The sequence below is a fragment of the Macrotis lagotis genome, chromosome X, assembly GCF_037893015.1.
Source record: "Macrotis lagotis isolate mMagLag1 chromosome X, bilby.v1.9.chrom.fasta, whole genome shotgun sequence".
Classification (NCBI taxonomy): domain Eukaryota; kingdom Metazoa; phylum Chordata; class Mammalia; order Peramelemorphia; family Peramelidae; genus Macrotis; species Macrotis lagotis.
The window spans coordinates 697,651,250-697,666,617 of record NC_133666.1 but is presented as its reverse complement, the minus strand read 5'-3'; the positions used below and the strand labels follow the sequence as shown (position 1 = coordinate 697,666,617).

Below are 15,368 nucleotides of genomic sequence, written 5' to 3'. Positions count from 1 at the left end.
ACACAGAGATGGTCATACCCCTCGATCTTGCCACCACCCACATTTAGAAGTTCACAAACTCTGAAATTCCTTTATCTGGTCACCGTCTTTCATTACTTCATCCTTCCCTGTATCCTATGCCCCCAATCCTATTTTTGGTCAAAGCCATGTCCCTCATTCCCTTGTCTCATCAGGTTTCTCCCAGACAATCACCCCTTCACTGGCATTTTCTCCAATTCCCATCTTGACCCCCTTGACTCCTTCAACTCACCAGTGCTTCTCTTCACTGGGATCCTTTGTCCCCTTGGCCAGTCACTGATCTTGACCTATCAGGTCTCAGTCTTGCATTAGCCCCATCATCTCCCACCTTCCTACTTGTTCGTAGAACACAAAACCCCAATGAACATGTTCCACAACCTCCACTGGGCTCTTGCTGCTGCACGGTGATCCTTTTATACTTCCCTAACAGACTCACCTGAACCTTCTCATCCCTCCTCAAACCTCCTATGGCTCCCCCTCCCCCCATGCACTCTGTTGAGAACTTCATCATTTACTGGCAAAAATGGAGACTATACCCGGGGAGCTCCTTCTCCTCCCTCCTCTTCATCTCCCATCACCCAGACGCCTCCCACCATCATCTCCTCCTCATACGGTCAGGGAGCCCTCTGTGCTGGCCAAGGACAACTGCTCAGCTTTCACAGGAGATCCCAGCAGAGCAGCCCCTCTATCAACCCTCCCTCTACCTCGTCCTCAGTCTCTTCATCCACTGGCTGCTTCCGAACTGTTGGCAGACACATCCATCTCCCCATCCTCAAAGCCCTTCCCTTGATCCATCCATCCCTCCATCCATCCTCATCAGCTCTTATTCTGTGGGTTCTATCACCTCCTTTTTGTTGTGAGCCAGCCTTCCCTCAGTTTCTCCTTGTTCACAAGGTCTCCCCCATTAGATTGGGAGCTCCCTGAAGGCAGGGACAGTCTTCCTTTTTCTCAATTGTATCTCCAGCATGTAGCACCCCGCCTCACACAAGCACAGTCATTTTTTTCAATCATAGCCAAGTCTTCTTGACCCCGATTGGGATTTTCTTGGCAAAAGTACTGGAGTTTGCCATTTCCTTCACTAGTTCATTTTACAGAAGAGGAAACTGAGGCAAAAAGGGTAAAGTGCCTAGGGTCACACAGCTACAAAATGTCTGAGGTCGGATTTGAAGTCAGGAACATGAGCCTTCTGACTCCAAGTTTGGTCCTTTATCCCCCGTGCCACCTAGCTGCCCACCTGGACTGTAGTAGGCACATTAAAAAATGCTTGTTGTCTAGGGAGATTGTCAGTTAGGTCTCTTCAAAAAGTCCAGGCCCAGCACTGATCACCTCACTCCACTGCCATCAAACCCATTAGTCACAGAGTCAAGTTCAAATTCCCTGGCATCAGAGAGGTGATGCCATGACAAGCCCACATATTGGATTTGGTGGGGGGGTGCTGTGCTGGCAGCAGCCTCAGTTTCTCCTCCAGAGGCATGTGGGCCCAGTAGTTAGATAGAATCAAGTTCAAATGTCCAAGCGGCAGACACCCCACAATCTAGCCTTGCATTCCTCAACAAAGACTTCTAAGTAACTCCTGGGTCTGCCCAAGTTGTTCCCATGGCTCCTGTCCCCTCCCCAGGTAAGCACCATCTCCTTCAGGAAGCCCTTCTGGTCACTGCTGGTCCCCCCATCCACTGCAGACGAAGAGGGGACATGCCCTCCTCAAACTCTGATAGAGGACTTGCACTTTATGCCATTGGATTGAAAGACAAATTCCTGTTGAGCGCCGCTTCCTTGGGCAGGGCTCAGTCCATTTTTGTCTGTTTTCCATGTTTGCACGCAGTAGGTGCTTCAGAAGCACCTTCTTTCAGAGTCCTGGGTCCACATCCAAGCTGCATCACAGCCAGCAGCAGGCACCTCAGCTGGGCCCGTTTCTTCATTTGGATAAAGAAGGAAATGACCGTTCTGCTCTTATCTCAGCAAAAGATCCAATGGGATTCGATTTTTGAAGTGCTTTGAAACCTTAACTAAGCAAAGGTGGGCCTACTCTTCTCCAGAGATGGCTGGAGACATTATTTTTTCTTCCCCGTTTCCCCGGCCAGATGGGCAGTCCTTGGAAGGCCTGCTCTTTTCCTTCTGCTCCTGCCAGGGATCCCTGGCATCCCCACCCCCTGCCAAGGGGCTTCTCAGCTGAAGCTCCGAAGGAGTTCAGTGATTGGGTTTTTTTTGGGTGGGGTGGGTCCTCTGTCTCAGGTCTGATGGCATGGGAGGAGTACTGTGGACCCCAGACCCTGAAAGAGGGGCCTGAGGACTCCCTTAGGGATGCCAGCTTCCCTGGTTTGCCTTTCCCTGTCCCATCTTATGGGATGAGAACCTTGCAACCAGCCTTTCTTCCCCAGAACCCTGCTGCTGCCCCCCAAGAATCTGACATTATTCTCCTGTCCCTTTCAGTGGAATCCCACCCCACACCCCTTAGGAACTCCTGAAAGGGCCAGGGGGAAAATTGAAGCATGGATGAGTGTGTGACATGCCTCCCAGCTGCTCCCTGGTCCTGTTTGCCTTTAAAAAAAGATACCCACCCACCCCCCATTTTAGTAGGAAACGAGACACCCCAAATTCAAGGATCCAAGGTTTTGATACTGGTTTATTAATACTTTGTGCCAATATAATCCAAATGGCGAAGGCCCCTCCTTCTTTCCTTTGGTTTAGACAATTACACTCCCAATGAGACACACTGAGTGTGTATGTGAGTGTGAGTGCGGGGGGTGTGGTGGAGTCTGAGCTCTTGGGCAAGGGGCTTCTCTTCGCTGGAAATGGGGAGAGGGACCCTCCCACCCAGGCTAGAGTCGCCCCCAGGGCAAGCTCTTTTTGAACAAAGCAGCGTCGCCCAAGGGAGCGTCCCCATAGCCAACAAGTGTGCTCTGCACCAGAATCAATGCAAATATCTGTGAAGCCATCACCCAATAAATAGGGGAGCAACAAGCTGCTCCACTGGCCACAGGAAGAAGAGGGGCTTCTTGGCCAAGAATACTGCCAAGTGCCAAGGCATGTGGGAGCTGGGGAAGACCGGAGGCCAAGCATACCACCCCCTCCCAGCTTTAGTGGTATGGAAACGGGTGGGGAGGCCCTGGCCTCCAAGCCCTGGCCTATGGCCACCAGACTGACCATGGAAGCAGGTCCCTGCTCAGGCAAGGACAAATGTTAAATCGGACCCTCTCAACACTCCCCCACCAGGCTAGGGCCCTATGAATACTGACTTTGTGGACATGTTGGAGAGAGGGTGGGGATGGGGAGTCCATGTAGCCTGCCCCCCAGGAGGAGCCTGGACCGTACCTCCATGAGGTCACCATCCAGTATCCAAGCAAAGGCTCCCCTCGGTGGGATGTACCTGCTGCCTGAAGCCCCTGGCCCCCTTCTGGACCAATCATTAGGCCTTTCTCCTCTGGTCACCCCCCACACTGAGGCCAGGCAGATCTGGTCCACTCCTCAGGACTGCCCTCCGCATCCCCCTCACCCTGCCGCTTGTGGCCACTCTCCATCCTCGATGACCCTCCAGTCTGCATGTGGCCTTCCTAAACACGGTGCTGGGACAGGACACAGGACTCCGGGGTGGTCCAACCAGGACACGCTGCTTCTGGCCAGAGCCCTCAGGGCCTCCTGTGGCCACAGCTGTGTCCAGACACCACAGCTGGGAACATGTTGGCAACACTCCTCTCCATCACAGGAAAGTCGTCAAGTGAGGCCTGGACCAGAAGGCACTTGGCTTTGAGGCTGCCCGCCAGGTCTATGTCCATTCAAAGGAGAAGCAGACTAGCCATGAGGGCAGCTGGGTGGCACAGTGGGGAGAGCAGCGGCCCTGGAGGCAGGAGGACCTGAGTTAAATCTTAGCTGTATGACCTTGGGCAAGTCACTTAAACCCACTGCCTTGCAAAAACAACAAAGCAGCAGAGGCTGTGGACAGGAGTGGGCTGCTCTCTCCCTGTCTCAGACCCCCACACCCCGGGGGCCAATGCAGACTTTTGAGGCCAAGCACTGGTTTGTTTTCATCACACACACAGACACCCTCACTCAGACCCAGACAGACATGCACACACCACTCTTCCTCTTTGCTCTCTTGTCCTAACAACCCATGGCTCCCCTTGGGACTCTAGGGTCTGGAGAACCTGGGGGCAGTGCCTCTGGACAACCAGGAGCAGAGGGTGAGGTTACAAGAAAGCCGATGCCCCCAGAGGGAAACTGAAGGCACTGTGGGACCCTGAGCCTGAAGCAGGGCCAGTACCTCCCTGAGTTAGCCCCCATCTGGTGACCAGTGGGGACAGAGCGGAGGGGAAGGAAGGGCTGGGCACCTCACCATCTCGAGAGGGGGGCTCTCCCTTCCCCCCCAAGGAAGGGGGGGCACCTGGTTCCCAGCTTGTTATTTCTGTGGAAGGAGCTGACATTTGCAGCTCAGGCTCCCAGCCCACTTAATTTTAAAAATAGACCCTAATAATACTTAATCATCTTCTCTTCCAGAGAAAGGGATGAGGCACAGAGCGGCCTGAACAACTGTCTGGTGCTCAGCAGGCGGGCCAACACCAGGGGACACGTAGACCCTCGGGTCCATCTTGCACAGTCACCAGTCCTCTCCAGGGCCCTGTGCCCGGCTGGAAGGGGCATCCACCACCAGAGACAGCCTCCTCCTTCTCCAGTGTTGGGTGAGAGGGGTCCTGGCCCACCCCGACCGGAGAGGCCCCGGATTGGTTAGGAGTTCCCGGACTGGCTCACTGAGGCTGCTGGAGCCGGGGAGGAGCCGCCATTCTTCACCTTGGAACTCGGCAGAAGCCGTGCCCCAGCACATGGGGAGCCAAGTGAGGTCTACCCCAGCAGAGTGAAGCCACAGCAGCTCATGCAGGGCTCTGCAAGTAGCCAGTGCCCACAGCTGTGGACCCAAAGGGTGCTCCTTGCATCCAGGGCATCCAGGAAGGTTCACCATAGTGAAACATCTCGGGGGGGGGGGGCAGTCAGAGGATTCTCTCCTCCTCCCCAGGCCACAGCAGCCCACTTCCAAGGTGGACCTGGGGGTGGGGGGAGGGTCCCTAAGGCCCCATTAAGTCCATGGAGGAGGAAGCATCCTTGAATTGAGCTGAACGAGAGAAACAGAAGAAACAAACAAGGAGCCGGTCCACACTGGTCAAGTGACTGGCCAGGCGCCAGGAGCCTATTCTCTCTCAAGGTCATTCCATCAGCTGCTCCCGAGTTGCTCCGGGTTCCAGAGGGTCAAGACCTCACGGGGGGGGGGGGTCTACCCACTGAGAAGCCCCAGGACCAAGGATGGGGAGCTTGGCCAAGGTCAGGGGGCCTGGCCCCCCTCAGAGGAGCAGGCACTGCCAGCCAGGCTCGGACAGTTCCTCCTGATTCCCTGGAGCCACTGACACTCATCTTCCTGATACAGGTCATCCGAAAATGGTCTGGAGGGGCTGAACTCCCCGTTGGGGGAGAGGAGGCTGGAGGAGGACCACTTATTGGGAATGCAGCAGCGGGGAGTCATCTGCCAGACCTTCCAGGGTAGACCCTTGGAACCCCTTCCAGGCTTTTCTTCTGAGGGAATGGGCATCCAGCTTAAGAGATCCGCCTTTGGCCTCCTGGTGCTCGCGCCTGGCCCCCTCTCCTGGGCTTCAGGCTTCACAGGAACTCGAGTGCAGTTTGACCACTGGATCCACATACCCTGGCACTGCCACTGGAAGGCCCAGAGGCATCAACAGAATTTGGTGGTGTTCCAAGAGAAGAACCTCTGAGGTCCCAGAACATTTGTGTCCTGGGCAGATGAGGAAACAGGCCCCAGTGGTGAGGGGAGCAGAACTTCAGCGTCCATCAGAGCTTCCAAAGGCGCTTTGACCCTGGAAGGGATGGTCCTAGTCAAGCACGTGGGGGAAAGCTGACCACAGGACTCCTGAGTTGTTTCCCATCCTGTGGCCCATGTCACAGGAAGCCATTGAGGAAGGGGGCAAGTTGACCAAGACTCCCCCCAACAGGCTTCTGGGTCCCCCCCCAGGGCCATCTTACAGACTGAAATACTCAGAAAGGTGGGATTCCTGCCTGTTCTGCTCTGCCCCTTCCTTAAGCCAGGCACTTGGCCACTTCTTGCCCGAGGCTGCTTAGAGCCCATCACAGGCTGGCAATGCCACCTACAGAAGTTTATCTTTTCCACCCTCTTCTTGAAAATAAAACCACTGCAAAGTAACACTGCCAGAAGGTTCTGCCCTGCTCTGTTCAGCCCAGAGAGGGTGAGGAGGCCTGCCTGGGGTTGGCACTCGAGGCTGGTCAGGGGCATATGCCAGGTCCTCTGCATAGGCTTCCTGGCTTGGCACTTGGGACCCAGCCCACCCAGGCACCTGGTGCTGACCCCAGAGGGTCACCCAGGGGGCTAGGAAGGCAGGTGGGGCCATCTCCCCTGGGCTGAGAAGGCAGGGCCCGTCTGCTGGTCTTTGGACTCTTGGTGTGTTCTGTGAGTGCCTGCCCAGGATGGCCCTGGCACCAGGAGGGCAGGCAGCTTTACAGAGAACTCTTTGGTAATCACTGTAAACTGTTTGGGACCCTTCTCTCCTGGGGTCTTGGGGGACCACTGACCTAACTGAATATCACTGCTGGGGGAGGGGGGGTGTGGTGGACATAAGACCCAGGGAACGGTTAGTAACACTGGAAGAAACTGGCTGGTTGGAGCCTCCAAGTCATTTCCTCAGGAACCCTGGAGTGGGGAGGTGGGGGAGCAGGAGGGTCCCGGGTCCCAGGACCTCTCGGGGCCCTAGACTACCATCCGGACCACTGCTCTAGGGGGCAGGGAAGGCAGAGGCTGAGCCTCCCACACTCAGGTCCTGTGGGGCATCCGCTGCCTCAGGACTCTAGCCTTCAATGAGCTCCTGGGGGTCCCTGAGGAAGACCACCAGGACGGTGATATTGTCACGGGAGCCCCGCTCACGGGCAGCTGCCACCAGCTCCTCTGCAATCCGAGGGGCACCACCCTCACTCTGGAGCAAAAGGCTGCGGACCAGGCCGGCGACCTCCTCGTGCGGTACAGAGTCGAAGAAGCCGTCACAGGCTAGGAGAAGGTAATCTTCTGTGCCTGTGAGCTCATGGGAGGCCACGTCAGCCTCGCCAGACACGTAGGGCTTCTGGAAGGCATCCCCTGGATCGAAGAACCAGATCATATTAAAACCCAGCCCGTAGATTCCTCTCGTCCTCTGCCCACCCACAGTGGCGCCTCCCCTACCCCCTGCCCACCCACGGGCCACAGAGATGACTTGTCCACCTGTGGTCTGTCCCAGCGGGAAGGGGGGAGGGGAGGCTCCATCCACTCAAGAATGGGGAGCTGCCTTGTGAGGTAGTGAGGCTGCCTTCACAGAAGGTCTTCAAGGGGGCACGATGACCACCGTCTAGAGATCCCCACTTTAGATATGTTCACTATCAATCTAGGATCCCCCACATCTGGGAGGAAGGGACAGACAAACCCTGGGCCCAGTCCAGCTGGCCCTGCACACCCTTGGCCCAGAGAAGCCAAGGGGTCTTTGGAGGGATGTTCCCAGGAAGCCGGGCCCAAACACTCAGCCTCCCCAGTCACAGCGGCCCGGCTTGGCCAGCAGAAGCAGAAGCTGAGCCGGATGGCGGTTGGTCCCTGACTGCAGCTAATGTGCGGCCTCCGACCTCTCTCTGAAGACACTGCCACCCCCAACAGCACAGCCCCCACCTCACAGACACCACCCAGCGGAGTTGTCCTTACCGATGGCCCTGGAAACAGCCAGAGTGCCGTTGACTCGCCAGCAGTCCACGTAGGACACAAAGCCACCCAGGGCTTCGATGCGCTCCTTCTCATCCTAGGAGAGAAGCAGAGAAGGTGGGCTGCAGGGCTGCCCGGCCTCCCCAGGGAGGGGGTGGGTGGGCACAGACCCAGCAACCCTCTACCAGTCCATCTGGTGGCAGATGCGGGTGATCCTCACCAGATCTCCAGGCACCATTTCGGGATCTCCACTCCCTAGGCCATGTCCTGAGCCCCCAAGCACCTGAACTCCCCACATACCACGTCCTGAGTTCTGCAAGTGCCCCTCCACCTGCCTGCCTTCCATGGAGAGAAGGCGCAGGGAGCCCAGGCTCCTGATGCTTCATGGGGGGCTTTCACCCTTGTCTGAGTCCCACCCCACCATGGCAGGGCACCGGGAGCATCCTTAGTTTACCGAGAAGGCGGCAGAGGCTTGGTATCACCAGTGAGGGGCAGAACACAGCCCTGACAGGGCCTCCATTTTGGCTCAGGGCTGCAGACAGATGCCCAGAGTCCTCTCCAGGCTGTGCCTTGTGTGGCGGGTCCCCAGCTGCCCCAGTCCTGGCTGAACCCCTTCTAAAATGCAGCAATCACCCCCAAATGCCTGATGTGTTGATAAAGCAAGGATCGGGGGGGAGGTCTCTGCTCCCTTGGGGACTCGGGGCACAGATTCAGAGACCCTGGAACAAGCATCAGACTGAGGAACCGACCAATCGACACTGCTGCTTGATCAAGGGATCCTCCCAAGGTCACCCAGCCAGGTCCCCTAACCCTGCTTTAGGGGTATCTTGAGGGTGGCTGCCCACATAGGATGCTGGGGTCAGAGCTAGGAGGGGCCTGGAGACCATTCATTGAGGCTCCCCAGGAGAGGGGGCCCGCCGTCTCAGGAGGCAGTTCAGTAACATGGGGATTAAAGCACCAGGAAGACCTGAGTTCAAACCTGTCAGCTCCTAGCTGTGTGAACCTGGGCACATCATTTAACTTCTTCCTGCCTCAGTTTCCTCATCTGTAAAACAGGGTAAAGGGAAGGGAGGGTGCCCAGCTGGGTGCAGTGAAGAAGCAGTCTCTGCCTTCCAAGAGTAAGACCCTTCTCCGAGCAGCCAGGTGAGGGAAGGGAGGCCAGGATCGGCTGCCTCAGGAACAAGGAGCTCTGTCCTTCGGCCAGGGGCCCCACGAGGGGAGGGAAGAGGGGGCCTGGCTCCTGCTCCCTGTGCCCCAATGGGTGGCTCCAGGCAGGCTTGCTGACTGACTGATGGTCACTGCAGAAGAGCTGCAGTCCTAATAATTATGAGGTCCAAGTAAAGTCTTTGATCCTTGGGGCAGTCAGGGCTCACCAAAGTTCATTAAGTCAAGGAGCTGTGCATTTTAGGAAAATGATTTTCTCCTTCTGAATGACACACTTAGGCCCGGAGAGACCGGGGAGCCCTGGGGCAGAGCCACTGGCAGGGATCTGAGAGAGAGGAGGCTGTGTGGGTGACTCTGAGGTCAGAGAGTGCAGCTCTACATCCAGGCAAAATTCTAGACCCCAGAAAACCAAATCGGAATCTCAGGGGTCTCTGGTCCACCTTCCCTTGCTGACAAGGGGCATCCCCAAACACTCCCAAAGGGTTGGGAGCTCACCCCTGCTCACTATGGAACTTCCTGTATGCCAACACAAAGTGGCCCCTGGCTCTGCCTCAGTTGCAGAGAACAAGGCCAAGCCTGGGTTGTGGGTTGCACTTCCACCTTGGAAATGACTGACATGCCAAGTGTCTAGCTCTGGGGATGCTAGCTGCCACCTCTCCTCTCTTAAGGTTTTCCACAGGCCAGACTGTGCATGGCACCACCCCTCACATCCAGCCAGGCCTTTGATGGCTCTCTCTGGGGTAATCTGGGCAGCCCCTCAAGCTATCTTCAGAACAGACAAGCTCAAGCCCAAGATGAAGCAGGGCATCCCCAACATGTGGTCAGTCAAACCTGAAGCCTTTGGCTTCAGCCTGTCTCTGGGCATTAGGAAGTGCTCCCTCCAGAGCGCCAATGTTGGCCTCCATTTCCTGAGTGGGACCTTCCTTGCTGAGGCTCAGACGTGGAAGAGCAGGGTCATTCCTGTGTTGAGCTCTGGCCCCCACCAGCTTGGGTCAAGATCTTTAGGCCTGAGACCAAGAGAGCCCCCTGGCCACCCAATGCAGAACCAGAGAAGTCAAGAGGAGGGGCAGTGGCCCCGCGCAGGGCCACCTGGGGGCCCGATCTGATGCTTCCCCTTGCTAACGTCTGTGTTCTGTCTCTGCGCCTCTGACACTGGGGTTCCCCAATATCATCGGAGAGGATTCCCTACAGCTCAACTTCTGGGCAGAGCGGGCAGCTGGACCTTTACCAGGGGAAAGCAGGAGCAATGCTTCTCCTAAGGTTTTTATAGCACACTAAGATTTACCAATGACCCATGAGGCAGAGGAGGAAACTGGTGGTCAGGGCTGTCTGAGGATACTCCCACAGGCCCTTACCTGGCGCTCTGGCTTGTGTGGCTCCATCAGCACCAGTGCTTGCCCCTGCCGCACCAGCATGACCTGGGAATCTCCAATCCAGGCCACATAGATGGTGCGTCCCACGAGGAAGGCGCAGACCCCCGTGGTGCCACTGTGCAGCTTCTACAAAAGCAGAGAGAAAAAGAGAAGTTTGGAGGGCTGCGAAGAGCTGGGGAGTGCAAGATTCCAGCTGGGGACAAGGTGGGCTGGCGGGAGTATTACCTTCTACCCAGCAGCTTCAGACCCCTCAGGGTACCCTCTCCTCAGAGCTGAGACCCTTCCCAAAAATAATGGTAGCATCTCTTCGAGAGACTCCTTTTCTCTCATCACTCAGACTGCTCCATCCATGGTCTCATGTGAAGCGCTCTTTCTCTGGCCTGGGTGAGCCTACCCTGCCGGTTGCCGCCCACACCCTTGATTCTCTCTCCTCCTGTCTCCTTTGGCAGACTGCCCCTCAATAATCCTCTTTCCCCACAGACCTAACCATTCCAGCTGGACATTATTTTTTTTTTTTTTAACTAAACTCCCAGAGAAAGCCTTTCCTCTACAAGACGTCCACGGAGGGGTGTGAAGACAGGTGCAGCCCTGCAGGCTCTACAAAGTCAGTGGTGTAGAATATGAATCTGGGAGCGTGTCTACCCTTGCTGCCCTGCAATGACCCTCCTGAAATGTGGCTCCCAGAAGCAAGTCTGACACGCAGTATGGGGTCTGACCAGGGCAGAGGACAGCAGGACCATGCCTTCCTCATGTCCAGACAACAGGCTTCTATGGATGCAGACTAACACCACACAGGCCTTCCTGGACACTGTCGGACCACCAACTCTTTCACCAATCCCAGACCGGTCTAGATCTGCAATGACCCAGGATGCGCAGTCCCAAAGCCAGATACACGACAGTGCGGTTTAGTAGGCACAGCAATGGGTGGAGAATCAGGAAGTCCTCGGTTCCAGCTTCCTCAGAGCACTGACTAAGACCTATGAGCCTGGGTAAAGTCAGTCACTTCTCTCTCTGAGTCTCTGTCTCATCCTCTAAATTAGGTAAGACTAATACCAGTAGCAGTCTAGGGAGCCACAGGAGTTTGGGTGTGTACCGTGTCTGTGGTGTGGTGTGTGTGTGTGGCCTAGATCCTCCGCAGCAGTCCAGGCGTGAGGCGGTGAGGGCCTGTTCTAAGGGCGGCAGCCTCAGAGGAGAGAAGGGAGCGTTCACGCTGCCAAAGCAAAGCGCAAGAGGTGATGAAGGGGGAGAGGCTGGGAAGTGAGATGGACAAGAGGCGCTGCACAGGTAAAAGTCACAGATATTGCAAAGGTCAAATGGACAAAGGTGACATCAGCAGAAGTGACATCAGTGAGACCTGAGCTGCTGCAGAGGAGACATCAATAGACCTTGGCACCAGCTTCCATGGGTGTTGGGGAGGGTGACTCTTGGACTAGAAGCCTGAGGGACTGGAAGAAGGGAGGTGCCTTTGACAGCAATAGGTAAGGTGGGAATGGGGGAGGGGAGGAAAAGGGGAAGGGTTTTAGGGGAAAGATAACGAGTTCACTTTTGGACATACTGGGCATAAGGTGTCCCCTAGACATGTAGTTGGAGACGTCTGAAAGTCAGTTGGAGATGCAAGATTGGAGATCAGCAGAGAGGTTGGGGCAGGAAAAGTAGATCTGAGCCATCAGCATCAATATGGCAACGAAGCTCACAGAAGCTGAAGAGGTCACCTAGTCAAGCAGTAGAGAGGGAGAACAGAAGAGGGTGCAGGCCAGAGCTCTCAGAGGCAGATGGAGGCGGGTGCAGCAAGGAAACAGGACAGACGGTGTCCTGAAAACCTTGAGAGAAGAGAGTGGCAAAGAAAAATGATGGACACTGTCCAAAGCTGTAAAGACGGGGAAGCTAGGTGGTGCAGTCGGGAGAGCACTGGCCCTGGATTCAGGAAGACCTGAGTTCAAATCCAGCCTCAGACACTTAATACTTGCTTAGTTGTGTGACCTTGGGCGAGACACTTAACTCCACTGCGTTGTGTGACTTTTTCAGGTTTTGTTTTTGTTCTTGCAAGGCAATGGGGCCTCCTGACTCCAGGGCCAGTGCTCTAGCCACTGCGCCACCTAGCTACCCCACTTAGTCACCTTGTAAAAATCCCCCAAAACAAACCAAGGTTGTAGAGAGATAAGGGAGAACGAGGATTGAGAGCAGGTCATTGGATCTGGTAGCTAGATCACTGGTCACTTTGGAGAGAAGCAGTTTGGATGGAATGATGATGAGGTCCAAACAGAATTGACACAGCCGGGAACAGGAACTGCATCTGTGATCTCGGAGGCATGGAGCCCTCCCAGAGGAGGAGGAGACTCCCTTCTCTGAACCTGGAGCATCTCAGAATTACCCACAGCATGGAGAGGTGGCTACTGATGTGTATCAGAGCCCAAAGCCCCCTGGCTCTCTGGTCACTACACTAAAGGGCCTGTATACTGGGGAATCAGATGAGATCAGACCTCCAGCAAACCATTTCCCTGAAAGCCTGCTCTTCTTCCCCTTAGGCTCAGGCCCTTTTCTCTTTCCCTTGTAGCTATGATGCTATAAAATACAGCAGAGGAGACAAACCAGCTATTTCTTACTGCTGAATCAAAGTACAAGCCATCAGGTTCTCTTCTTTGGGGACTTTGCCTGCACAATATTAGGAGGATTGGGGGGGATGAGGCCCGTGTCTGGCCTGGCAGCTTCTCACCTCCCGCCTGGCTTTCCGCAGGAACATCTCATCAGTCTGCTTGAACCCTGCCCTGAGGGCCTCCGCCGGGTCTCTGGTCACCTCTGGATGCTGGGCAATGTTGACATGCACATGGACTGCAGCATAGTTAGCAGCATCAACTCCTCCATGACCATCAAAAACAGCAAAGTAGGCTCGATCCACCTGGTCCTGGGGAAACGGACCCACAGGCAGAGATCTGCTGAGTGACCCTTCCCAGGCTTGCCTGTTAGTGAAAGGAAGCACTGGGCTGCATTCAGCACAGAAGGGGCAGTCCAGAGGCCTGGACGCTTACCCTCATGGCTGCGCCAGGTCTTCTCCCCATGTGCCCCCATCTTCCCTTGGCAGACACTTTTTAAAATTGAATTGCTCTAGCCTAAGCCTTACAACATAGGGCAACAAAACAGCATCCTTTTCTGAGGAATCTGTGAAGGCAGGCTGAGGCCTTCTTTCCAACTTGAGAAGCAGGGCTGGCAGTCAGGGGTCCTGGTTCTGCCACTGCCTTGCTGGGAGGTCTAGGTCCTGACTTCTTCATCCTTAGGAGGAATTGGTTCTGGGAAGGCATCTCCATTCCTCAGTGGACATGCTGGCTATTACTCAGAGGTCTTATAAAAGTGCAAGGGTCAGGAGCATCTGTCACTCACCTAGCAATCTGACCACGGCCAATATATCTACTCCCAGACTCATTTTCTCCTTCAATAAAATGAGTAAGTCAGTGTAGAACCAGAACTCCAAGAATTCATGTCTAACCCTTCATTCTAGGATCTGAGGGCTCTCCTGGCTTTGACATTCTCTGCTCTGGCTTCAAAGGCCTTTCCTCACACTGATATTTTATTGTAAAATGATTAAGAACGATATTAGCAAGTGCCAGACAATGGAGTGGAGCACTAGGCCTGGAGTCCGGAAGACTCATCTGCCCAAATCTAGCCTAGAGGTCACCTAGTCAAGCAGCAGAGAGGGAGAAAAGGAGAGGCCACAGGCCAGAGCTCTCAGAGCTAGTCAGACTAGCTGGGTGACCCTGGACAAGTCACTTCTCCCTATTTGCTTCAGTTTCTTCATCTGTAAAATGATCTGGAAGGAAATGAAAAACCACTCCAGTATCTCTGCCAAGGAAACTCCAAATGGGGGTCACGGTAGGACACAATTGAAATGTCTAAAAAACAAGGCACCTTTTAGAGATTCTGGATTTCATGTCCCTAGTCCCCAAATGATTAATCTGTGCTGATACCATGTGTGAGTTTCTGCACAGTAAATCCTTGATGGAAATAGGGTTTGAGGTTCACTTGGGAGGAATGTCATTCAGGAGACTCTAACCCTGTATGAGACACTGACCCAGATGGGCTCTGCTATCCCTCTCAGATTAAAACTGATTCTAGGGGCGGCTAGCTGGCACAGTGGGTAGAGCACTGGCCTTGGAGTCAGGAGTGCCTGAGTTCAAATCTGGCCTCAGACACTGAATAATTACCTAGCTGTGTGGCCTTGGGCAAGCCACCTAACCCCATTGCCTTGCAAAAAAAAAAAAAAAAGCAAAACTGATTCTAATTCTAGTCATCCTGGGCCCATTCTCATTGCTAACCCAACCCCTCCACAACTCAAGTCTACAGTCTACCCTATAAAACTTTTCAATGGGTAGAGTCAGCCTTACGTGTGCAAAGAGATGGTCCCTGCTTCTGCTGCCCCCAACCAGGGTTTAGGGCTGTGAAAGGAGCTGGACCTAAGATGCTTACAGAGAAGCCAAAGAGTTGATTGAAGGCAGGAAGGGAAACATGGCGGTCCTCCATCTTGCGGCGGGTGTTTCGGATGGCATGGATGGAGGTCAGCCAGGGACGAGAAGTGCATCTGGAAAGGTCCGGCATCTGCTTCTGCCACTGGCTACAAATTTCCCAGAGCTTACTGAAGAAACATCGCTGCAGGCTCTCTGCATCCAGTACTGGGCAAAAGAGACAAAAGAATAGTCATGGCCAGGTGCCTCTGAGTCTGGGTGTTGAGCACCATGGGCACGATCATCAGGGCTCTCTGATCCTAGAGACAGGCCCCCGACAGAAGGGGTTGAGGTCATGAGCCCATGGAAGACTCTCTAAGTCTCAGCCCCAGGTTCTATTCACTGGGCGCTGGCAGCAGGGATTTAGTGCCCCTGTCCTAGACAGCCAGAGCCCTGAGATCTGGACACATGAACTCCTGTCGATCAACTCAGATCTCTGGGTTTCCTTTGTTTTTTTCTAGAAAGCAAATAACCCAGAGTCTATTCCCAAAGGTCCACTAGAGCTGCCAGGTCAATGATCCAGATTAATTCAATTACAACTCGAAATCCTTTGACCACCCTAAAGAACATTATTAAGTGACTGATGTATGC

General features: G+C 54.8%; 1 protein-coding gene across 1 annotated transcript in view; it reads right to left on the bottom strand.

The window, feature by feature from the left end:
• Positions 1-1,909: 1,909 nt before the first annotated feature.
• The window catches only part of PPM1F (protein phosphatase, Mg2+/Mn2+ dependent 1F), a 32,921-nt gene continuing 19,462 nt past the window's right edge, over positions 1,910-15,368 (bottom strand). Inside the window, exons 4-8 of the mRNA XM_074206601.1 lie at positions 14,743-14,945; positions 12,998-13,186; positions 10,267-10,410; positions 7,751-7,844; positions 1,910-7,159 (exon numbers count right to left, since the gene is read on the bottom strand). Coding sequence (XP_074062702.1) covers positions 6,876-7,159; positions 7,751-7,844; positions 10,267-10,410; positions 12,998-13,186; positions 14,743-14,945 — 914 coding nt within the window. The 3' untranslated portion in view covers positions 1,910-6,875. The remainder of the gene's footprint in view (positions 7,160-7,750; positions 7,845-10,266; positions 10,411-12,997; positions 13,187-14,742; positions 14,946-15,368) is intronic.